Below are 25,710 nucleotides of genomic sequence, written 5' to 3' on the forward strand. Positions count from 1 at the left end.
ATGCCAACCCATAAATACTTTTATTAAATCCTTATAACATGTAGGTGATTATTTTAAACAACATAAATATAATAAGTCATTCATTAACAACAGTCATGAAGGAATCAGCATCAGTGATGTAAGTTTCGCACAAGTTTCTTTTATCAAACTCTTCCAATAGTTCTCTATCTAAATGGCGGTTGACAATCGCAGCGCATTGCAAATCTCGTGCAGCATAAGCCAATGGAGCTTCCAACTCATACTCTATGACTTGTTGCTGTGAGTGGTTTTGTAAAGAGTGAGATGTAATAGGACTTGATGATGGTGACCAAGGTCGAATAGATATGAGAAGAGAGTGAAGAGACCGCGGCTCTGAGTTATAACGCCTTGTTTGCACAATTCTCCCATAAGCTGCTTCAATGAATTCCTGCGAGTATTGAATTGAATGGTTAAAACGTCCCTGAAGTTTCTGAACGCACAAAGATACTTTTTCTTTCCATGTTGATTTATTCTTGAGTTCGTGTTCTAGATCTTTTAAATCGTCATCGTCTATCAATAGAGTAAACATGTGGCGTGCCACTGCAATTTGCATTGACTCTTCTGTTTCAAATTCTGCGAATGTTTCTTCAAATTTCGCTTGGACCTCTCCCGGGGCACCTCCGATGCAGAATACTGTGCCAGTTAAACCTATAAACAATAAAACTTACTATAACTATTTTGTTGATTGTCTTTAATGCCATTCATATAAACATACATAATTTTACTCATTTATTTGTAAATGAAAAACAGAAATTTTAGTAAATATAATTTTTGTATAATTCAACAAAATAGAATACTCAGTTTAAAAAAAAATATTTAGTTTTAACATATCTTACCATGGTCCTCAAGAATCCCAGCCATTTCAAGAGCTACCAGAACTCCACTTTCATATCCAAGAAGATAAAAGCGCTTTTTCATTTGAGTCTTTTTGAGAAGAATCTAAAACAAAAGATTAATATGAAATCTCTTTTCGCGGTATTAATGCTGTATGCCATATTTCAAGAAGATAACAAATCTATAAATCTATACCTCTTTGCATTAAGCAGTAAATTTTAGATTTAGCTAACCAGCTTCAAATATACCTAAGCCAGGTACTTTTCTGGGATTACAGACGGGTCTATACCGATTATTGGAATTGCTAGATTAAATTCTAAAGTTACGAAGCTCTTCAGACAACATTCAAGGTGATGGAAAAACCAGAAGTAGATAGATCGATCGGTAATAATATAAGATCCTTGTAAGATTTAGCATGCCTTGAAAAACAAACCAATTAGTTTGGCTGACCTCAGTGTATCTTTGTGCCATTTCTTGTATAGTTTCATGTGGTCTGTCTAAGCCCGGCTGCAATACTACTGCGGGTAACTTGAGTCGTTCACTAAGCTCACGGAATCGTACGTGTAGTCCTTCTACACCAGGAATTATGCACAAAAATGCATGCCCAGCATCATATTCATCACCTCTCTGTAATATTATTACAAAAAATATATATATACGCTCGAATTGAGAAACCTCCTCCTTTTTTTAAAGTCGGGTAACAAAATCAAGCATTACTATAGTCTAGAAGTCTAGAAGGAAATTATGTACAATAACTAAACATTCATTTTGCTATTTTCCGTCTCAAATGTGACGAAGCTATCCAGATCAAAAAATCCTCAATACAGTAACATCTTCAATACACAATAACCGCTCCTTATCTAATCTGTACTTTTCTAAAAGTATGCATGTACTGTAGATTTCTAAAAGAAGGCAGAAGGAAGAATCTTAGAATATTAACCAAAGATGAATTTGCTCACCAAATCAGCACTTGTAGTTAATGTAGGCAATAATATAATATCCGCAGTAGCCTGGATTGCATCTTGTTCTATATATGAGAAAAATGTTTTTAGATCGTCCGTCTCTATAGATCGTTTTTGTAACATGCCATCTTCTAATTCTCGAATACTGTAAGAGTTATAACACATATTGTAATTGTAAAAATTTCGTAAAATTTGATAATTTAAATTAAATAAGGATTAAATTGCATAAAAGTCTGGCCTTAAGCCTGGTATAAAATAAATCAAGTGATAAGCATCAATAATTAATAAACACTTACTCTTTAATCGTTAGCAATGGAATTGTACTCTCGTCTAGTAATATATTATAGTCATCATACAAACAAGTCCGAACAATTTGTGACTTAGTGAGATCAAGACCCAAATCTTTGAGTGTTGCTTCTGGTGGGACATCGTCGGGTACTGTCAAACCTGAGGAATAACATTTAACTCCTAAATGGACGACCGGTCGTCCATCGTATCCGTTACGTGACATGTAAAAAAATATAACTACCACTAAGGGAAATAGGCGAGCACAGTATCATGCTTCGCGCGATAGAGGAATATAAAGATTTTTTAAATGGCTTACAACGGTAGATTAAAACCGCATTCGCTGACTGTCGGCTTCTTCAACGCAGACGGGCTCACTGATAAAATACTCGCAGGCAGCGAATGGTTAAAGTCAAAAACTAGATCCTAGAATAATTATATATATCTACGTTATTGTCCTAGAATCTAATATTGACCAGTTTATAGATAATGTAATTTAAAATTTAAAATACCTGCTATATCAGCCACTTCCTTCAATATGCCTTTAGATTCATTTACTCTACACACCTCTACAACGCGTTGTTTGTAGCATAACGCTTTTTCTATTGCATCGACGGCTTCATTTATTGATATGAATTCTTTATTATTAATATAATTTTCATTCTGTATGAAGTAAAAAAATGCAGTTAAAATCATAGTTTAATTTTCAAGATACTCGTAAAGATATCAATTAACTTAACCAAAATGAATTAATTCTACTTACGAGTTGTACTTTCAATGGTGGCAGTTTGATAGAAGTAAAACTTTCATGTGGTTTTGCGAGCTTTATTAGTTCATTAACGTTGTTTCTAGCATCAATTACAGAAAAATATCTGCAAATAGAACAATGGCTGCTATTATAAAATATCTGTGTATAATCTAATCTATTTAAAATATGTAAAGAGCCGTAATAGCCCAGTGAAAATGACCTCTTCCTCCGATTCCGGAGGGCGTAGGTTCGAATCCGGTCCGGGGCATGCACCTCCAACTTTTCAGTTATATGCATTTTATAACATACAGACGAATTGAGATCCTCCTCCTTTTTTTGAAGTCAGTTAAAAATTAAATATCATGTGTCTCAAACGGTGAAGGGAAAACATCGTGGGATATCTGTGAATTTTCTCAATTCTCTACGTGTGTAAAGTTTGCCAATCCGCATTGGGCCAGCGTGGTGGACTATTGGCCTAAACTCTCCCATCCTTAGACTAGTGCTCAGTAGTGAGCCGAATAAAGTTTAATAGTGATGATAATGATGATGATGATAAAATGTCTGACAATATATATATAAGATATCTGATAGTATCCATAACGGTAAGATCCAGATACTTACTTTAAAGACCTATTCAGTTTCTGAATCGACACTGTTAGTTTTTCCAAGTACTTTAAAACATTATCACTTTGTGTATTTGAATGTAATACGCAATATATTCCTTCCACATCTTCCATGCTTACATTTTTAAAAATATTTCCATTCCAAGTAGATCCGTATGATACTATACACTGAATACCTTGTTTTTGCCAGGACCTGTAAAATATTTATGATTTTACAGACTAAGTATCTTTGACTTTCAAGACATACATACATGATTTCGATATTTTTAACGTTATTTTAGTTACCTCAGCTTAGACAAAACGGTGCTCGATTTATTAGAGAAATGCAATGAAAACTTTCTAGCACCTCGATTTATCAACCTTTCAACTAATTGTACGCCCAGAATCTCATTATCTAACAACAACACTTGCCAGCGATCGGTCGAGCATTCTATTCTGAAACTAAAGAATACAATAGAATAACTATGCAATTTTGAAAAGGACACATGTCTGAAAATTTAAATGTCCAGGAATTTAAAAAAACACTAAATATCTTCTAAAGCAGTGTATAATTTTAAAGTAACTATTGTGTTACATTTTGGTGTTAATTAACCTATGAAAATTACTAAATTTATTTATTTTAAAATTAATCTGAATATGTTATTAAATATTTTATATTTGCGACATGCATGTAAAGAATATCAGATATGTGCCCTTTTCTAAATGATATACCTATTCAATATTATAATTAAATTTTGATAGCAAAGATCAATAGATGTTAAAAATAGGTAAGAACAGAAACAATTTATAAGGATTTTCTATACCTACATTGTACGAATTTTCCTTTATGTAAACATCCAAATTGAATCAAAACGAAATTACACATAGAACTAGAATTATGTCAGAAAGATAGAGAGTCAGAGCCAGATAATGGATTTTTGACGGCCTCCGTGGCGCAGTGGTATGCGCGATGACATTACAAGACGAAGGTCCTTTGTTCTATCCCCGGCTGGGCTGATTGAGGTTTTCTTAATTTGCCCCGGTCTGGCTGGTGGGAGGCTTCAGCCGTGGCTAGTTACATAGCAAAGAGGTACCACCAAGTAATTTAGCGTTCCGGTACGATGTCGTGTAGAAACCGAAATGGGTGTGGATTTTCATGCTCCGCCTAACAAGTGAGCCCGCTTCCATCTTAGATTGCATCATCAATAACCATCAGGTGAAATTGCAGTCAAGGGTTAACTTGCAAATAATAGGCTACTTGCCTTTTTTGTAAACAGTGTTTAAACTAAATTATGGAAGTATTATAAGCTATATTTATTTTGTCCCGTCAATAATAACCAGTAAAAAATTTAATATGAATTAAAAAAATATCTACGTAAATTTTTGCCGCCGAAACACAACACATTAGCAAGTGACGTCATTCATAGAGATAACAGCGTGATTGACGTTTGCAGTGATGTGATATATCACGTCACCGCATGCGCCAATCACGAACCGATGCCTTGTAGCGAAAGACGTCACAGTTTATGATTGGCGTTTGCGATGACGTGATAAAAATACAATTTTGTTTTATAAAAATATTACAATTACGAGATTATTTTCACAAACAAAAATGTGATTAGAGTTTTTAGGCATCTAAACTGCCTATATGCAAAAAATCTTATTAGTTTTGTACAGCAGGCGAGTAGCCTATTAAAAAAATGTTTAATAATTGATGTTTACTTATTGTGAGCCTGGGGTCCGTTGTCCTTTTGGAAGTGCAGTAGCACCCTGCCGGTGTGCTTGCTGCCCGCCTGCAGGCGCAGCGCACGCGACACTTCTCCCGCAGCGTACACCACTCGAGACAGAGGGCGCACGTACCCGCGCGCAATGCCGTCACTCACCATTAACTGTAGCCTCTGATATTAACGATAAGTTCATTATCTATAATTCTTCTAATATACATATAAAGTACCAGCCTTCGCCCCGCGGTTTCAACCGCGTAGCCCCTTTTCCATGAGAATACAGGAATAAAATATAGGTTATTACACTCACAAATAACTTAGCTATCTTGTGGTGGAGAGAATTTTCAAAATCAGTTCAGTAGATCCAAAGATTACCCCCTAATACCACTTTGTCGGGGTGTCGACATAAACGGAGAATACATTTCACACGTGCGTTTTGCAGACGACGCTGCAAGATTTTGAGAAAATACTGACTGATCTTAGCTATTCCTCCAGATAAGTGGGTTTAGTGATGGACATGGATAAAACCAAAATCATGCTCAATGAGCATGTCATCACGATGCCCATAATTATCGATAATGCCAGCATCGAAGTAGTTTAGGAATAGAACTATCCCGGTCAGGTGATACAACTAGGTAGGAATGACTTCGACAAGGAAGCTAAGAGAATAATTCAGCTTGGTTGGGCAGCATTTGGGAAATTGCGTTGGGTCTTCAAATCGTCAATACCTCAAAGCCTTTAATGAGTGTGTCCTGCCTGTGATGACGTACGGAGCGGAAACGTGGAAACTGACGATTGGCCTTATCCACAAATTTAAAGTCACTCAGTGAACTATGGAGAGGGCTATGTTAGAAGTCTCTCTGAAGAATAAAATCCGGAACGAGGAAAGCCGTAGGAAAACGAAAATAATTGATGGTCAAAGAGTTAGCAAAATGAAGTGGCAGTGGGCGGGCCATATCTGTCGTAGAACAGATGACCGCTGGGCAAATGTGTTCTGGAGTGGAGACCACATACCAGCAAGAGCAGTGTAGGACGCCCTCCAGCTATATCATATCATCATCAAGAAGGTAGTGGGTAGTGGCTGGATGAGGAAGGCGGAGGATCGTGTGTGGTGGCGCGCTCTCGGAAAGGCCTATGTCCAGCAGTGGACGAATACAGCCTGTTGATGATACATTATCATATGATATATTTTATCCCTGTGTTCCCACGGAATGCGTGAAATCGCGAGGTTCTAATATAGTTAGTACTCTCGTTGTCACCATTTTCTCGAAACTTGTTGGATGCGGCTATTTGAAATCAATGATTTGAAACGAAATTGCACTCACCGATTAAATTTATTTTTTCAACAAGTTTTACTGGGGTTATTAAGTTAATTTGATGTACCATTACCAACCATTTACATATGTATTATTAAAGTTAACAGAATGCCTGAGCAGTTGCCGAAATTTTACTCTAAAGTCCTTAATTTATCAATTGATACTTTCTGAATAATTGCGGATAAGTATTAACAGGCGTCTGAACATTTAATCGTATTTTATGACAATTAAATAAGATTCTTCTTCAAATAAAATAATTGCTTTTAACTTTGCCAGCTTTCACACTCCTTCGTTCAAGCAATATCCTTAGAATCAAAAATCTTTGTTCTACGTATCTATATTTTACCAGTATAGATTGTTACCAAATAATACGAGTCTGATGATATTTATATCAGTTTGAGATTCCTACTGTTTTAAGTAGTGATGAATGGAGTCAAATTAGCTTTAACGGTTGATGATCTTCGATAGAATATGATACTAGAAAAAGAAGAAGAAGAAGAAGAAGAAGAAGATGATGATGATGATGATGATGATGATGATGATGATTATGATGATGATGATATTAATAGTTACACTTACTTTTAAATCTTTAACGTTTTGAGGCTCGAATAATGTGGAAAATTGTTGTGTACAATAAGAACCACATTTGTCCAAACTATACATCTCAAAGATGTAATCATCTTTATCCAATAACACTGACGTGTCGACAATGAATCCAAATGGTGAGCAGCAATAGAGTGAAGCCTAAATTACAAATAATATAAATAGTTTAAATATATTTTTTAAGCTTAGTATTTACATGTTACCTAATAGATAACCCTTTTACTTTGCACATAATCAAAAACAAAGTATGAATTTAACATTTAATGAATACACAGAATATTTTACTTTTATGTTAATGTCATCGAGACATGAGCTTAAAAGAATAACAATAACTAACTTCTTACACCAACTGGATAAAGTAAAATTGAAATGAAAGAATTTTTTAATGACTTACAGTTCTTTGCTCTCCTGAGACGCAACTGATTACAATATTGCAACCATTTCCTTTGGTACCTCTGAGAACCATATCTTTAAAAGTGCAGTCACGAGAATTGCCGATTTGATCCGCTACAAACAATAATAAATAATAAGAAATCTTTATTTATTTTAAAGGATTTCATAACTTAAGAAGACCTATCTGAGGTTCTTGAAATGTTTTGTTTTGTATCCACCTGAGATCTATCTCTAACTTTGGTAAATTTAGCATTATGTATAGTCTAAATTCGTTCAGGGGTATTCTGGCGTTACGATTCTGTTAAAAGAGTTTACGTACTCCAGTTATTTATTTATTTTATTTATTTATTTATTTATTTATACACATGAAATATGCCCAGAGAAACATTACAGTTTCCCAATTCGTTTCTCGAGCAATCAGAAATAATAATTACAACAATAAATCTAAAATTGCAAAATGAATATTAAACAATTAAAATAATTTAAAAATAATAAATTCAATTCAAATTAAAAATTAAGAATAAATTAACATTAACTAAGTCAAATAAATTAAAATAAACAATTCAAATAAATTAATAACAATAATCAAGAATTAGAATACACAAAAAAAATAAAAATAAAAATTAACTAGTCAAAAAACAAAATTAAAAATATCCTAAACATAAAATCTATTCTAGGAACAATTTAATTTTATTTACAATTATTATTTATTATTTTATTATTATATTATTTTATGTTCTTATGACATTCTTAAGTATTTTTCTACGTTAACACTGGATTTTTCTGGTGCTATTTTAGTTTTATTTTTCTTTGTATTAATATTTTGAACAACGAGTATAACAAGAAATTTTATATCGATCAGACCTTTTAGTTCTGGGAATAACTTCAGCAAAAATTGTTTCTTCTTTGTATTGCTGACTGTTGTATAAATGTCACACCCATGTGCTAGCGCAATAGAGATAACTGCCTGACCCAGAGCTCCCGCTCCTCCATGCACGAGAATACTGTTTCCACGATACAACCGACTTCTGAAACACTGTAAAGAAAAAAAATCAATACATAAATGATTTTACTGTATGTCTGTATGTCTGGGCTGTTTCAATTATCCTTATTTCTTTGAGTGTACTCGTAACTATACGATGATAATTAAGTTATATTAATCAAAGTCAGAATAGGTACATTTATAACTCCAGAACGAATTAACTGGTCTGAGGGTTTGGTAAGAATATAAGAATCAAAAATTATTTTAAAGGCGATAAAGAACCGTTACTGATACGATGTACATACTTATTGTTTAATTCAATTAATTCACTTGAGTAATCTATATTTACTAATAATATAAAGCTGGAAGGAAATACTGGTCCAGTTTGAAGGAAGGCTTTTGGGTTATAAATTATCACGTTAGACCAATAGGAGCGGAGCACCATTGAAGAACGTTTCAAAATCGGGGGATTTTTTCCTATTGGGAGCTTACGCTGCGTGCGCTGCGTAAATGGTTAATGTTTCGCAAAAGTGTTAGCCCAAAGAAATTAAGTAACTATTTCACGCGGACGAAGTCGAGAGCGGAAGCTAGTAAAATATCTGACGTACAAGACAGTAGAAAGCCATGCAATAAGCCAAAGGAACGGTGGCCGCATCCTCCAAAGTCCAATGGTCCGGTACTGGCCAAACTAGTTCGGGCTTGGCTTTGACACTAGTGCTGATCGACTGTTCTTGTGCAATACCCATCACGCGCACTTTTCTAAAACAAAACAAATATACGATTTAAATTATGTCTAAATAACATACAAAAAAAATAACCTAACATCTGCTCAGACATAGATTTATATGACTCTAGCGGACGCCCGCGACTTGGTCCGCGTGGAATTTAGTTTTACACAAATCCCTCGGGAACCATGGATTTTTCCGAGATAAAAAGTAGTCTATGTATTAATCCAGGCTATAATATAGCTTAATACCAAATTTCAGCTAATTGGGTTCAGTAGTTAAGGCATGAAAGAGTAACAAACATTCATATCATCAAAATCATCAGTTTTCGCAAATCTAGGGAACCCATTTCAGCTAAATAGCTTCAGTAGTAGCGGTGTTATAGAGTAACAAACACCCAAACATACACCAAACATCCATACAAACTTTCGCGTTTATAATATTAGTAGGAAGTAGGATGTGAGTTTCGATTATTATTATCGTACTCCTCTTTGTAAAGTTGAATAAATTATACTAACTCAAATATGAAATAAACGCTTTTTATACAAATATACCTACTTTTCCGTTGTACCACTGAAGTCATATTCAATTCTATTGTTATCAGTATTGTTCCCACTCACAGCTACTTTTAATACTTTCTTTACATATGCGTCATTTAAACCCATATATTGAACCTTAAAAAATAATAACATAATTACGTTAAACTCATTCAAAAGTAGTTTTGTTTAGGGCGAAAAGTTTGAACACTTTACCTTTACTGAAATGCCTTCATGTTTGGTGTCACTAACTTCTGTCCAATGCAAAGATTCAATGTCGCCTAACCTTTTCATTTCCAAAGCCATTTCTCGACCTGTGATACTTTTTTGTTGAATTGGCAAATAATATTCTCCACCCCAGGTGCCCTTTAACATTTAAAACAATGTTTAGTATTACATACACGAGAAGAAATCGTTTAAACTTTAAATGATATAATGTATATTATTTATACATACCTTTTCTAAAATATTTATAGCAAAATCTGTAAATTGTACTTTATTTAAACACTGTTCATCAAACATTTCATGACTATTAATTAAAACGTTGATTTTACGATTATCCTTATTTCTCCGTTCTTTAATGAGATCTTTTATTCCGGTTAATAGGGGTTTCGATGTTAGTATGATAAGATTATGCCTCGGTGGAAGGGTAGACAGTTGCGCGTAAAGTTTGGTGAGATCAGCCTGTGAAAACACAGTGACAGCACTAGTACCAGCCGTAACATCGGAAGGTTGCCATACATTTAGCTCCAGACGTAAAGACCCAATTGTGTGGGCACACATATTTCGATATAGTAACGAAGGACGAATGATCGTCAATTCTGCGCACTCTTCTCTATTTATCAGGTAAGCATCTCGACGCAGTAGCTTATGTAATAATTGGCATATCTAAAAAAATAAACACATTGATCACTATTCTTATAGTTTTAAGTTTTTCATAATATGTCTTACGAAGTGCAATACTTACATTATCATCAGCAGCTAGATTCGTTATCAGCAGCACATCACAGCCTTCAAGAAAATCATCAGGCATTTTAGTCAAATCATCCCGACAAATTTGTGAAAAGTTGACCTGTATTTTTGGTATATCATGAATAATCTGTTGGATATTTTTGTATCTGTTTTGACCTTTGTATTCTATGACCTCAACAATATTAATGATTCTTTTGTTTAAATTTTCTGCCAGTATTTGCAAAAATACGTATATCGCTGAAGTTTCCTGTAAAATTATAATTAAGGGTTAACTAGGTAAAGTAAGTAACAAATATTGTTTATAGATGAAGGCATCAAATTAATCCTGACCGTGAGAAAAAGCAGTCTCACATTATTAAACATTCAAATCTAACATTGCAATTATTTTTGAAGCATTGTAAAAACTTTGGAGGGAAATTAGCCACGCATCTGAACAAAGTATTTTTAATTTTTTTTTACATATACTCGTATCTTGAAATGCAAACTTCAATTATTATCTTATCAATGAAAATTACAAAAACACAATAATTGAAAGTCAATAATGGTTATCCATAACACTCACATTGATTTGGTTGGTAGAGCAGTGTGGGACAAATTGCAAAGTTTTGAAAGTGATTTTCTCTTTGTTCAATATCGGCAAGTCATGAAATTGCATTTGTTCCATCAAGACACCCCCGCATCTAAACACATAATATTATTATTTGTATTTGTCTACTATTTAAGAGTTACACGTATAAAAATTATAATAACATACCTAGTGCTGTCGGTAAGATCTGATACGTATGCTGGTAGTACAAAAGTATTCTCTATCGATGTTTTATTTGATAAATGATCATCGACGTCTATTTTGATAGTTCTTATAAAACTAAGTTGTGAAACACTTTCATGAAGTCGTCTAAGTGTGTTAAGTTGTATCATACCATCGATCAAAGTAACCCAATTGTCTTGCCAAATTAGATTAGCTTTAGTAAATGATATGTCGGCGTTATAAATACTGCGGAACTGATTCCTAAAAGATTTAAAAATACAATTAATCATTGCTGTTCTTTTAATAAGTATAATATAAATAAACAAACTTGAGTTGATTGCAATATAAGTTAAATTATTTTCCCACGTTGTTATCTAGAATCCAAAATATTTGTTTATTTTCATCTTTCTTGTTCTATTGCATTAAACTTACGAGTAAGTATAGTCCCTGGCATACAGTAACTGATACACGTCATTTGATTTGAACTCCATAACATTTTCAGATTTATCTTCCTCTTTAACATTTGTTATCTCTGTGTCTATCTCACCAACAACGAAACCAGTTGCCACTTTAACATTGTCATGCAAAACCTAAAATAATTGTTTCAATATATTAAGTACATGTTATCGAAATATGTCTGTTATAATGATGCCATTAGGTACTTATACCGAATCGTAAATCTATGATTATAACAGACATATTATTAATGTAAATGGATTATTATCATTAATTTATTCTGTCTTTTGGTTATTCTCTATTTATATTGTCTTTTGGCAAGCTCTAAAAAAACAAAAATGTTCATAAACTATGACTATCGTGTTTTTTGACGTGACTTATACACCGTCGTCCTCTTCTTCTTTTTGCCTCTCTTAGTTTTCAGCTCAGTCTCGAGTAATTCAGCTACTGAGGTTTCATAGTCATAATATCACATGAATTTTATTTTGTGATAGATGATTAAATATAATATTGAAATAAAATAACAATAAGTTGATACAGAAAGAAGATTGAAGAATTGAAGTCCTATAATGTTGGAATGGCGACCGGAAAACACAGTCACAGTTGGTCGATAGAATGATGATGTTGATGATAAAGATATACAGGATTACCTCGAAGCGCCCTTTCCCTCTATGTATCGATACGTTCAATCGTAACAGTCTCCGCTCGTTGAGCACAGGCTGGGAATGTAAGTGCACATCACGGAACTGGACCGAGAACTGTTTCTTCGGCAATCCGAGGACCATGGCCAACGTGTCCCAAACTGCCACTAGTGTGGCAGCGAACGGATATACGTTCTTTTCTAAAATTGAAACATAGATGGTACTACCAAACTGAAATACTTTCTAATCTAAAGTACCTATTCGTTGTACTTGATGTTAAAAGGTTGGATAATACTTGTTAATACCGGAGAAGACCAGGCAACAAGTTTATTATTACAAATATTAAACATTGGTGAAGATTCAAAGTGTCTTAACCATCTTTGTCTACAAGAAATCGATTAAAATATCTGCTATTTTCGGAGGTGCTTTAAAGTTGTTATAGAACTTACATAAGTTTAATTTATAGATTGCTTGATTGATAGATAGTAATATTATTTACCAGACGTTTTGAAAGTGCTTGTAAACTAAGCTTCATTGAAACAAATTTATTATCGTTTGATTTTGATAATATAGATCGTTGCTATCGTCAGATAATTTGGGGGATTTTAAATTTAAACTTATCATCTTAGCTTTTAGCTCCCCGTCTGAATTCCCTGGTAATACAGCTGCAGTTACTGTTAGTTAGTTAGTTACCCAATCAGAAAAAAATAATTTATCTACCTCTAATCACATGTCCTTTCAAATAACAATGATCATCATCGAGCACGGAGACAACATGTTTACACTGAGCTGATGATTTTCTATTAGCATTGGCATAGAGGAGAACGTTCCTGAAACGGTTAATTTATGTGAATAAAAGAGATTATTATATTCCTTGTGTTCCAATCTTAATAAATTAAAAACACAAACACTACCTTAATTTCTGTAACTACTTACTGCATTTAGTAGTTTAGTGATATAATAGACAAGTCTTTTATTATTTGATTTTAGTTGCTATACTAACTAAATCCTTATTTGAATTTTGCCTAATCACACCTTTATTGTTGTAGATTATACAACTATTAGATAAAGGTAATTTATTTAAAGTTCAGTTTCAGCTTCTGTAATTTCTATGTTGAAGACTTACCATTTTTCATTATGCGCCCATTCAACTAAATGTGACAGCATTGGTGTTCCAGTAGAAACTGGAAATTCGATTTTTGGGTAGAGGGCTTGAACTTGCGGGTTGTATCCTTCCATATAGAGGCTGTAAAATAAGTTTTTACATTTATCAAACAAATTGCAATCCCACCTAATAATAAGTAGCCTGAAAATTGACTATTCTTAGCAACTCACTTCAGCTTATTTTATTTTATTTTTTTTATTTAGTCAAAGTAGGAGTATATATCTAGCAATCTTCCAACTTATTTACCGGTGCTTGACTAAAAATGATAAACATTTGCTTATCGACTAAATTCTAGTTTATCATCATCATCATTATCATCATCATCATCATCATCATCATCATCATCATCATCAATAACCCATATTCGGTTCTCTGTTAAGCACGAATCTTATTTCAGAATGAAAAGGGCTAATAGACTAATAGTCCACCACGCTGGAAAAATGCAGATTGGCAGACTTCACACACTTAGAGAATTTAAAAAAATCTTAGGTATGCAGGTTTCCTCACGATACTTTTCCTTCACCGTTTGAGGCACGTCATATTTAATTCCTTAAAATAGTAGTAGTTGTTGTAGTGTGGTAGGTTTATAGTAAAGAATAAATCTTACTTTCCAATGGCTTCTAGTAAAAACTTTGTATTGTTTGGGTGGCCACGTCTAGTCAGTGGAATATGTTTGCAACTTTCCGGCAAAGAACGCTTGAGAATAGCCTGCAATAGTCCATGAGGAGCTATTTCTACCAACACTGCATTCGAAGGTATCTTTTTCAATATCTCTTCGAAAAGTACTGAATTCTGAAACAAAAAGTATTGATATAATTTGGGACTTTAGAATAATGTTCACATTTAACCTACTACCTATACCTACTAGTTAGTCAATTAAATATTGTAATTTAATTTAATTTTAATTTGTACTGTGTACGCATGTTTTATACTGAGTGTTTTACCTTTAAATCAACTATTATTATTATTAATATCTAAGTTGATAATGATATTACTTACGAGTAAGTTGTTTGTATGATATTCTGCTGACGAATATTTGGCAATGGGATCATTCCATTTCTCTTCTGGCACTGATGTAGAGATCCAGCGTTTACTGCGTGCTTTGGGTGATGTGATCACTTCAGACAAATATTTAAGCAAGCCTGGACCTATGTCAGATAATTATAAAAAAAAAATATTACCGTTTTTACATTGATAAAAAATCAATGTTTCTTCTTTACAAGTTTAGCCCTTCGCTACAATCTCATCTGCTAGTAAATGATGATGCAATCTAAGATGGAAGCGGGCTAACTAGTTAGAAGGATGAAAATCCACACTCCTTTCGGTTTCTACATGATATAGTACCGGAACGCAACCGGAACCGTAAATTGCTTGGCGGTACATATTTACCGGTAGGACTAACTACGGCCGAAGCCTTTTACCAGTCAGACCCGGACTAATTAAGAAAACCTTATTCGGCTTAGACGGAGATCGAACAGGACCTGCATCTTGTAAATCCACAGACAATATATAATTTATAGATAGATAGTCTATGTGCACCTGCTTCAGCTATGTATCTTGAGTGATAAGCAATGTTGGAACATGGCACTTCCTTGGCAAAGATTCCTTTTGCAGTGAGTTGAGCCACGAATTGCTTCATCAAATCGGCGGGTCCTGAAATGGTACTGGAGTCGGGACCATTGTGGCAAGCTACTTCAATTTCAGGTGGACACATTTTAGATATCTGGAACAAAATAAACAGCTCTGACTTTTGGAGTGTAAAGGCTTACGTTTAGAAAAGTGTTACGTTTTCCTGCGTAACGTAGCAACAACTCATATTCAACTCACTGTTGAGCAGTCTCGTTTCAGAATGAGAGGAGACTCGTGCTCAACGTGGAGGTTAGGCAAATGGTCCACCACGCTGACCCAATGCGGTTTGGCAGACTTCACACACGTAGATGATTAAGAAAATTCTGAGATATGCAGATTTCTTCACGATGTTTTTCTTATCACCGTTTGAGACACGTCATAATTAAGTTCTAAAAATGCACATAAACGATTACATTGATTGATTGCCCTTGATTACAATCTCACCTGATGGTAAGTGATGATGCAATCTAAGATGGAAGCGGGCTAACTTGCTAGGAGGAGAATGAATATCCACACCCCTGTTAGTTTCTACATGACATCGTACCCGAACGCTAAATCGCTTGGCGGTACGTCTTTGTCGGTAGGGTGGTAACTAGCCACGGCCGAAGCCTCCCACCAGCTGAATTTTCGACCTTACGTCCTCCGAATCAAAGACAGAGGTCATATTCACTGTGCTATCACTGTCTCCATTGTCTATTTCTGTCTATTTCTAAATATAATAATTTCAACATCACTGGGATTTTTTATCTGTTGTTTAATACCTGTTGGTGGCCAACTCCTACAGCAGCCATTGAGCCACGAATGAAGGGAGTCTGCACAGAGACCAGCCCGCGACTGTACGCAGACAGGATCATCTCCTCGGCTGTGAAGCAGCCGTCTGCGTACGCGCAGCCCAGCTCACCCACACTGTGACCTGTGAATAGTAATGGCAGTTGGATTAGACTCAGTTTTGAAATGACAATTTTCGTAAATTTTAGTTAAGACTGGCTATAAATATGTTTACATGAACTTAACGATTCAGCTACTAAATGAAAAACGTCCTATGTTAGAGTTTATCGTAGTGGAACATACATATATTTTTCGATTACTTACTGTAGAAATAGATTAATAGCCCTTCGTTTTAAGAGAACAAAAAGCAAGAGACAGAAAAACGTTGCTACTTGTTCTAATTTAATTTAGAATATCTTACCTATGATCATGTCAGGAAAGATATCTAATTCACGCAAAATGTCTGTAAGTCCAATTTGAATGGCAGCAATTCCAACGAAAGAGTTCAGAATATTATCGAATATAGATTTATCTGGAGACGTTATTATGTGAACTATATCCACTCCTTTGGGCTCCAATACACGCCGGCATCTGCAATAAAATTACAAAATTATTTATTTGACTGCCCATTAGTTAACTATAATGCCTATTGTACTATCCATAGGAGTTTCTTCATTAGCATCATCATCATTATCAGCCGATAGACGTCCACTGCTGGACATAGGTCTCTTGCCTGGACTTCAAGTACAAAGGTCTCTGCGCCGGAATCCAGCGACTCCCTGCAACTCGCTTGATATCCTCGGTCCACCTAGTAGGGGTCGACCAAAAGTGCGCTTTCCAGTGCGGGGTTGCCATTCCAGCACCTTGGGACCTTCAACGGCTCTTCGAACTATGTGGTCTGTCCATTGCCACTTCAGCTTCGCCATTCGCTGAGCTAAGTATGTCAGTGACTTTGATACGTTATGAGTCATATGCTGAGCTGTGCAGTGTAGACGTTTTTAAAAGTTTTCTTTTTTTCCCTTTCTTTTTAAAAGTTCCAGATAGGCATGTTTTCATAGAGTAGGGACTGTTGTAACTTTTACTTTGTCTTATACTCTTACACAAGTTTTCTTTTCTTTCTTTTTAAATATTAGTGATCGTGCTTTTACTCGTACAAAATTACAACAGGTGTTTAAGGGGACTAGAATCTTTAACTTCATAATGTATTGATTAAATTGAAATATTATTAGTTACCTGGTAGTAGTAAAGTACGTTTAGTTTTTAATATTACTGCTACTCATAAACAGTTAGGTAAATTTCGTTTTTATTGAAAATAAATCGGTAAAATACATAAACTGTGAAAGTAAAGGTCCCTTACCTTTCAATAGCTGCAGCGAACACAGGGATCGTCATGAGCTGAGCTCCCATACCAGCCCACTGGGAGCCCATACCACTGTACACAAACCACAGTGGCGGCTTGGCACCGTCAAAGTAGTTAAATTGTTCATGAAGACAAACAGTTTCGTTCTTTTCATTTGTGTCTAAAAATAGTCAGTATGATGTCAGCCACTGATGATCAAGTACTCGTAATATCACATGCTTGCAGCGCTAACGGGTTGACTTCCGATAAAAATGTGCTGCAGGCATGTGAGATTACTTGATTGTCAGTGGCTGACATAAAATAACTACTATGATATTAAAACTAAACTTTACATATTGTAATAAAACCTCATATTTATCATTATATCGCCGCACTTTATCATTCAGCATATGCGGATGCGTTTGTGAAAGTTTTCTCTCGGGAACCATGGAATTTTCCTCGATAAAAAGGTGCCTATATTATGTTGTTCATTAACTTTCTCTATATTCCAGTAAAAATCACAGTAAAATCCTGATTATATAATGATTTATTTATTTTGCTATCATCCGCGAAAATTCGGCGAACCCATGCGACAACGTCACCCAGGTCCGACAAAATACTCTCTACGTACGTTTCACCCCGAAACCGGAGCATCCTCAGGAGATGTTGACTCTGCAATTGCAAAGTGACTTTGCAATTGCACGTTGTAGAGTCAACATCTTTTTTGTCGGACCTGGGTGACGTTGTCGCATGGGTTCGCCGAATTTTCGCGGATGATAGCAAAATAAATAAATCATTATATAATCATGATGAACTTCCGCAAAGTAACGCCTGCTTCTATCCAACAGTAAAATCCGTTCAGTCGTTCCAAAGATTACCTCGAACAAACAGACAGGCTTTAGTGTCGTATGTTGTTTTAGTACCTAAATAGCTTTCTATTTGGGTACTAAAACAACATGTGAGATACAACATACAATTGAGAAAACAGTTATTTTGAAATCACGCACAGATACTTCAATTTTTCTCAAAGGTACATTCATTTTATTTATGTACTTACTTGTGTTTTTTATTCATTATACATTTTTATTTCATTCATTCATAAATGAATAATAAACTGTAGACATCTTATCAGATTTAACATTACTTACCAAGAATAGCAAATCCTCGTCCCAAATGAAAAGTAATTCTAGTTCTGTGTATATTACGAAGAAGCGCCAACTCCTCTGGATCAACAGGACGAGATTTCAGGTCCTGTATTATCTTATCTACAGCAGTTTCTTGTCTGCCTGATAGAGTAACTAATTGTGGAAAATTCACCTTGTACCGATTTATGTCCTAAAAATATTCGATCAAGTTAGATTAATTATAGTGTTAGGAGAAGGTAGTCGGAGAAATTCGTCCGGCTATACTCCTCGTACAACATGGTTGCGTGAGCGTGGTCATTATTTTACAGTGACATGTAAAGTTACATTGACTTTGATATAAATGTATTTTGTTTCGCTATCCGAGTTCTTTGTTTGAACGGGTGGCCAAGGGCTGCTCTTGTCGGATCTTGCCTAGTTTGGTGGGCAGGGAGAACAACAGAGAGTGTTAACCGGTTTTAAAGGAATTCCTTAACCCTAAACCACTGGTCCGGGGATCTGTTCATAGGTTACCTCTCTGCCACATGATGGACCCGGCACCCTCATGAGTTTTATTTTTTTTAATTTCGTTGTCATCTTTTAATCACGACCGAGTAGTATAAAAATATTTAATTTTTGATTTTTCTGCATGTGGACGGATTTTATCTAAATTAAAATTAAAAATCCGTTTGATCCGATGCTTCCGATACGTTCGATGCGGATATGTGGACGCCTGTCGTAATTTAATTGTTCTTTTTTTAGAATGTATTTTGTAAAAAAAAGTAATAAGATCCTTATAAGTCGTACATGATACTGTCGTTTATACTTGACTTTTATCTAATTTTTATACGTGTTTTTACCTTACCTTTGGTTTGTAATGGCCATACAATAGGACATGAGAGTTTACTCCTGTCACAGAGATAGTGTTAACAGCAGCGTAGCGCCGTCCAAAGCTCTGATGGTCAGTTAAAATACGAATACGTCCATCACGTAAAGCATCTATGTCTGTTCTTGGCGAATCACAATGCAAATTACCCGCTAGCTGTCCATAGTGAAACCCCAGCAGGACCTGTTAACAAACGTAAAATTATCATTAGGTAAAGTCGTTTTCATGAAAGAACCCAGCTCAGTATTTCTGTGCTCGTCCCAGGACCTTGTAATCCAAAGCTACACAGCCTAATGTCAGCCACTGACCATCTAATAAGTGTGCAAGACATCATGCAGACCAACACACGATCAGTTTTATAGGATATCCTGCCGTTAACGCTGCAAACTCATGAACCTATTGGGTGGTCACTGGATGACATAACGACTGAATCAACAAAACTGATTCTGTTTATTTCTATTGGTCTGGCTGACATAACGACTGGATCAACAAAACTGATTCTATTTATTTTTATTCGTCTGGCTGACATAACCACTGGATCAACAAAACTGATTGTATTTATTTCTATTGGTCTGGCTGACATATCGACTGGATCAACAAAACTGATTCTATTTATTTCTATTGGTCTGGCTGACATAACGACTGGATCAACAAAACTGATTGTATTTATTTCTATTGGTCTGGCTGACATATCGACTGGATCAACAAAACTGATTCTATTTATTTCTATTGGTCTGGCTGACATAACGACTGGATCAACAAAACTGATTGTATTTATTTCTATTGGTCTGGCTGACATAACGACTGGATCTACAGAATATCTATAAATCTACAGAACTGATTCTATTTATTGCTATTGCACTGGCTGACAACGACTGGATCAACAAAACTGATTCTATCTATTTCTAGTGGTCTGACTGATATAATGACTGAATCAACAAAACTGATTCTATTTATTTTTATTGGTCTGCTTTGGACCAATAAAAATCCTAATAATTATACTAATAATCAAATTCTAGTTACCTTCGTAACTGCTGATATTCCCGAAGCACCTTCCGCGTATCCAATGTTTGATGTAACACTGCCCACTAAAAGAGGATCTCTTCTGTTTTTACAATAAACTTTTTCTATTGCCTCTAATTCTGCCTTATCTGCATCAGGTTCCGCTGTAACAAAAAAGAAATTACCTAATTGGTATTTTTCTTTACATCATAATGTATTTTTAATGGCAGATTAAAGTCCATTAAGATTGGATGTTTAAACAAGTTATCTGAAAAAAGCCGAATTTAATGCGGATGTGTCGGGCTTATTATACTACAATAAGCCCGACACATCACATCACACAACGATCACATCATTCATAATTAAAGTGTTAATTAATCTATGTTTACGTTTGAAATTAATAAACGAAGATTTTTTTAATTTACAAAAAAAAACAATAGAAATCAAAAATTAAAATATAACAGTACTAGCGGACGCCCGCGATTTTATAAACATGGAAATAAATGTAAACTTTCAACTCGCCACAACTGGTCGAATTTTAAAAATTATTGAATTTCATTATATTTCGTATTTTTATAATTGATGAACAAATTTTTAAAATTAAGGGCTTTCCATACAAACTTTGTATGGACGGACGGGCGGACTGAGAGACAGACAGACAGACAGACACACTTACTTTCGCATTTATAATATTAGTATAGATAAGTACTTACCAGAACCAAAAGCTTCCACATATTCAACGTCTTGTGGCGATACTTTAGTATCTTTGTAGAAATTTCTCATAAAGTTGGCCATTATTTCAGGATCCCGATAAAAACCGTATGACGGACCTGTCTTTGTAGATGGTATTGAAATAAATTCAGTCTTCACATGCACCACGTCGGCGTAAGCTCTGAAATCATATTAATATCTGGATATGTAGTCACGTCACCAAACACCTTCTTAAAATTTTCATTTTCTTCAACGTACCTTAAAGCATTTTCAGCTTTCTGAAGGAACAGAACATTGATAGCATCTGACTTAGCGCACCCAGCAGCTTCAGAATCGAACGATTTTGTTTTACCATCCAGACTTATCTTCGTAATTCTAAAATTTAGATACATTTTTTGGTTCATTTTTAGCAATTAAAAATGTATAGAAATACAACAATTAAAAGAGTAGGTAAATACCTACTCTTTTAATTGTGTCGTTTATTTAATGAAATATGCTCAATTTTTAAAAGCGTCGTAAATACTGTGTCAATGACTATGTATATACGGCGCTTGCCTTTGAGACTTTAGGCCCACGGTTATCTAATACCAAAAAAAAATTCAATTCTATGTCTGAAATTAATCCATGCGTCAGGTGGCCCAAGAGCTAATGCTTATTTGGCCCAAAGAATTAGCCTTGCCATCCAATGGGGTAATAGCGCCAGCGTATTGGGTATCTTGCATTGTATTGTGAACAATTAGATTATGATAATGATGATAATGTTCTTAAGACTGGCTGAAGAAAAGATAAATAAATAATAAGTTACATTCCATACTACATACATAGGAGCCGTGATAGCACACTGGATATGACCTCTGCGTCTGGATATGACTCATATGCACCTCCAACTTTTCAGTTGTGTGCATTTTAAGAAACTAAATATCACTTGTCTCAAACGGTGAAAGAAAACATTGTGAGGCAACCTGCATACCAGAGAATTTTCTTAATTCTCTGCGTGTTTGAAGTCTACCAATCCACATTGGGCCAGCGTGGTGGAGTATTGGCCTAACCCCTCTGAGAGGCGAGTCGAGCTCAGCAGTGAGCCGAATATAGGTTGATAACGAACCTTCCATAATGTAAGATAGCCTGGGGATGCAAACAGAGAGCTGATCCCCCAACGATAGCAGCATCACACTCCCCGCGTTGTATGGCGAGGTATCCCTGCTCCAGAGCTTTAGTGGAGCTGCAGCAGAACTCGTCGACGGTCAGCGAAGGGCCCTTGACGTTCAACCAATAAGAAATGCGGTTGGCATACATTGCTCTACAACACCTGCAATTTCAAAGATAATACAGTAAAGCTTTGAAAAATCACGGCATTAATTCTGGGAAAAGTGCAGAAGATGTGATCGAGCATAGGAATGAAGCCGTTGAAATTAATTAATTTCACGAACAAACGATTAGTCTCTCTGTGAATGAGGTGTGTGACGTGCTATACAGGTACAATTTTTGGACACAATGCGTGCTTTATAATTTCTGAACGTGGTTTCTGGTGTTTTCTGTATTCTGAGTTATTCATATTATTATAGGTTTGCTTTACGATTTTTCTGTTGCGTTCATAAAGAAAGAATTTAAAACCATGCTTTGTCGGACAATTTTCAGGGGGCATATTTGCTTTCGGACACTTTAAAGTCTGGAAGATGGCTTGGAAGGGAATCTCCACCGCCATAGTTTGCCTCGTTCATAGTTATGTCCGACTCGCCATGAATATGACATACTTACATCAAATTTCGAACAGTATATTCTATGGTCATGAATAAATATTTTGTTCATGGTCATGAATAACTTTTATTCGATCATGGAAGCAACGATGGACGATAAAAAATTAGTACGAGCATCACACAACATACCCAACCAAACCGACTCCTGATTTTGATAAATTAACATCAAAAATAGCCTTTTCACTTTCAGCGTTACCATTACCGATGAAAACACCAACTTTTTTCCCAGAAAGCTCTTCCGGACAAACGCCTGTAAATACAAAATTTCATATTCATATTCTAACATATAAGTAAAAAGTTCAATTATGCGTTCGTTAGATTAAGTTACACATTTTTTTTTCAGGAAAATCTATTTGACTTCTAATTATAGACTAGACTTGAAACATATTTTTATGCCTCTTTTACAGGATTTTCCACGGATTTTTTTGAGACGGCAATCGTGTAAGGATTGGATTTTCTTATTTAAGATTATCATTATCATCATTAACAACCCATATTTGGCTCACTGTTTAGCAAGAGTCTCTTCTTAGAATGAGAAAGATTAGGTTAATAGTCCACCACGCTGGCCTTACTTACTTGGCGAATCAGCAGACTTACGTAGAGAATTAAGGAAATTCTCAGTTATGCTGATTTCCTCAAGATATTTTTCCTTACACGTAATATTTAATTTCTTAAAATACACATAAATTGTTGTGCTTCATGTATCGTACTTACGAGTAAATTTCAGTTTCAAGATTTTATAATACTAAGTTGTTTGAGTTTCATAAAGAAATAACCTTATTAAAATTTAACTCATACAAAAAGGCCTCACCAGCATCAAAAATGGCTTCGAAAGCCTTCTCCAACAACTTGCGGGCCATAGGTTCCATGTTGTGACTAAGATAGTAATGGACTCTGAAGAACTGCGCGTCGAACAAGTTAAGGCCGGGCACTTTACCGGTGTACTGAGACACTTCAGGGTGGTCATACTTCCAGCGGCAGTTCTCATTATTGACTGGATTTATCTGCGAACAATTTCATTGTTATATTCATCTTCATCATCATTATCAGCCTACTCAACGGCGGGCAATAAATTAAAAACAGCAATGAAAAAAAATCATTGCTATGCCTTTTAAAACAGTTTAGTTTCCTTGCCCTGCCCAGGCTTTCATTTCCGTGACTTATGTTTTCATCGCCATGGTTGTGTTAGGTTTGGTTAATAAATAAACATTAAGAATCCAGTGAATGACATGCAAGGACCTGCATTCTGTAATGAATTTCCCTATTTAAAGAGCTAAGACCCGCCACACTACTCCAATACGGCTTGGTGGGCTTACAGTGATAATATTAATTTATTTAACAACCACTATCAGTATTGTTGCCAACCGCACTACAATATATAGTATTGTACTAGTTTTCGGGTCTGCGTACGATATACTGTCAAAGAAATTTATAGTACGCAAAAATACTATATCATGTCAGACTATCAGATTCTAATGATACTGAAAATATCTGCTTTACGATGCACGGGGAGGTATCACCACCCATTGATTCATATCACCTTACCTAAACATTATTTGGAAGCCATCGTAAAAAGAAGGATGTTACCAATTTGACGTCTGTTTGTAGCATTATACTTTGGACTTCGTCCGCGTGGAATTTAGTTTTCACAAATCCTTCGGGAACCATGGATTTTTGAACCGGGATAAAAAGTAAAGAGTAAAATCTATTTCCATTCCAAATTTCAGCCAAATCGCTTCAGTAGTAACGGCGTTAAAGAGTAACAAACATCCAAACATACATCCGCGGAGCGTTGGCTAGTTTGAAATAAACTAATTAAACTGTACCTTGTTGTAGAGAATATCCGAAAGCTCTTTCACACTATTGGACTCGGGATATGCACCTGACATGCCAGATATTACGATTCTTTGGTCTGAACCATAGTCTGCTGCGCGTCCCTCGTCTATTAGAGACAAGTTTTTCGGTGTTGGCGCCATCTCATCTGAAAGATTAATATTAAAGGGGAATGACTACCCCTGGCCCAGACCTACCCTAACCATCCAGCAGGTTACTTAAATCTAAAACAATCTTGATAGTTCTACTTTAATAATGAAATCATTACTTTATCAAAAAAAGTTTGCTACAACATTTTACGACATCTTTAATTTGTCCACAACGGGGACAAGCTAAGATCGTTGACCATACAGTCTCTGTTTTACGATATTTTTTGAAGACTTATGATTGATTTGTTTGTTCGTTTTCTTGTTTGTTAAGCTTGTTGGTAACAGAAAAAAATAATACAGCTTCATAATATGTTACTTCGCCACTTTGGTACACTAACTTGCCTTCTAGGGCAAGAGTGATAAAAAAATATTTTTTTTCTTTAAGAAATATACTTTTACTAAGCCAATTATTAAAGTAGATACTTATTTGTCACACAATGCCAAACACGCTAGTTTGTAATTTTAATCAGTTAACAATAAATTAATTGTGAATACGAAAGCACATGAATGGAGAATCACTGACAGTTGGTAATTTCCGTGTAGTCTACTCAATGTTAGAGAATAGTCTTACTTTATGGCGCAGATGGTAATGTTTTCAACAAAGAGGTTCAATTCGATTCTCCGATTTTATACTTTCATTATTATTCCTTATTGACTCAGTTCAGCTCAACTATTTTCTAACTTTGAGTAACTTACTACCAGTTATTATAACATAACTGGTAGTAACTGATGATCATTTTCGTGTACATCCACTGTACACAGGGCCGACCCGCCCATACGGCGAACGAAGCAATCGTTCCTACAT

The 25,710-nt window shown here is 35.2% G+C and overlaps 1 protein-coding gene across 1 annotated transcript; it reads right to left on the minus strand.

The window, feature by feature from the left end:
* Window positions 1–24,925, minus strand: LOC112055697 (fatty acid synthase-like). The gene is made up of 39 exons (XM_052883269.1): window positions 24,750–24,925; window positions 23,735–23,927; window positions 23,053–23,173; window positions 22,272–22,475; window positions 21,425–21,541; window positions 21,169–21,347; window positions 20,477–20,619; window positions 19,433–19,636; window positions 18,595–18,781; window positions 17,465–17,627; window positions 16,529–16,698; window positions 16,101–16,252; window positions 15,250–15,433; window positions 14,710–14,858; window positions 14,318–14,502; window positions 13,672–13,791; window positions 13,266–13,375; window positions 12,555–12,745; window positions 11,881–12,038; window positions 11,455–11,709; window positions 11,263–11,380; window positions 10,696–10,947; window positions 10,185–10,616; window positions 9,945–10,094; window positions 9,751–9,866; window positions 9,076–9,226; window positions 8,350–8,521; window positions 7,487–7,599; window positions 7,069–7,233; window positions 5,172–5,347; window positions 3,756–3,911; window positions 3,469–3,663; window positions 2,863–2,971; window positions 2,612–2,762; window positions 2,111–2,261; window positions 1,812–1,959; window positions 1,303–1,479; window positions 855–957; window positions 1–666 (listed from the first exon to the last, which is right to left on the minus strand). Exons 1-39 carry the CDS (start codon window positions 24,897–24,899, stop codon window positions 77–79), a joined length of 6,960 nt encoding a protein of 2,319 aa, XP_052739229.1. The 5' UTR covers window positions 24,900–24,925; the 3' UTR covers window positions 1–76.
* Between the last annotated feature and the right edge of the window lie 785 nt (window positions 24,926–25,710).

This window comes from Bicyclus anynana, chromosome 8 (assembly GCF_947172395.1).
Source record: "Bicyclus anynana chromosome 8, ilBicAnyn1.1, whole genome shotgun sequence".
Lineage (NCBI taxonomy): Eukaryota > Metazoa > Arthropoda > Insecta > Lepidoptera > Nymphalidae > Bicyclus > Bicyclus anynana.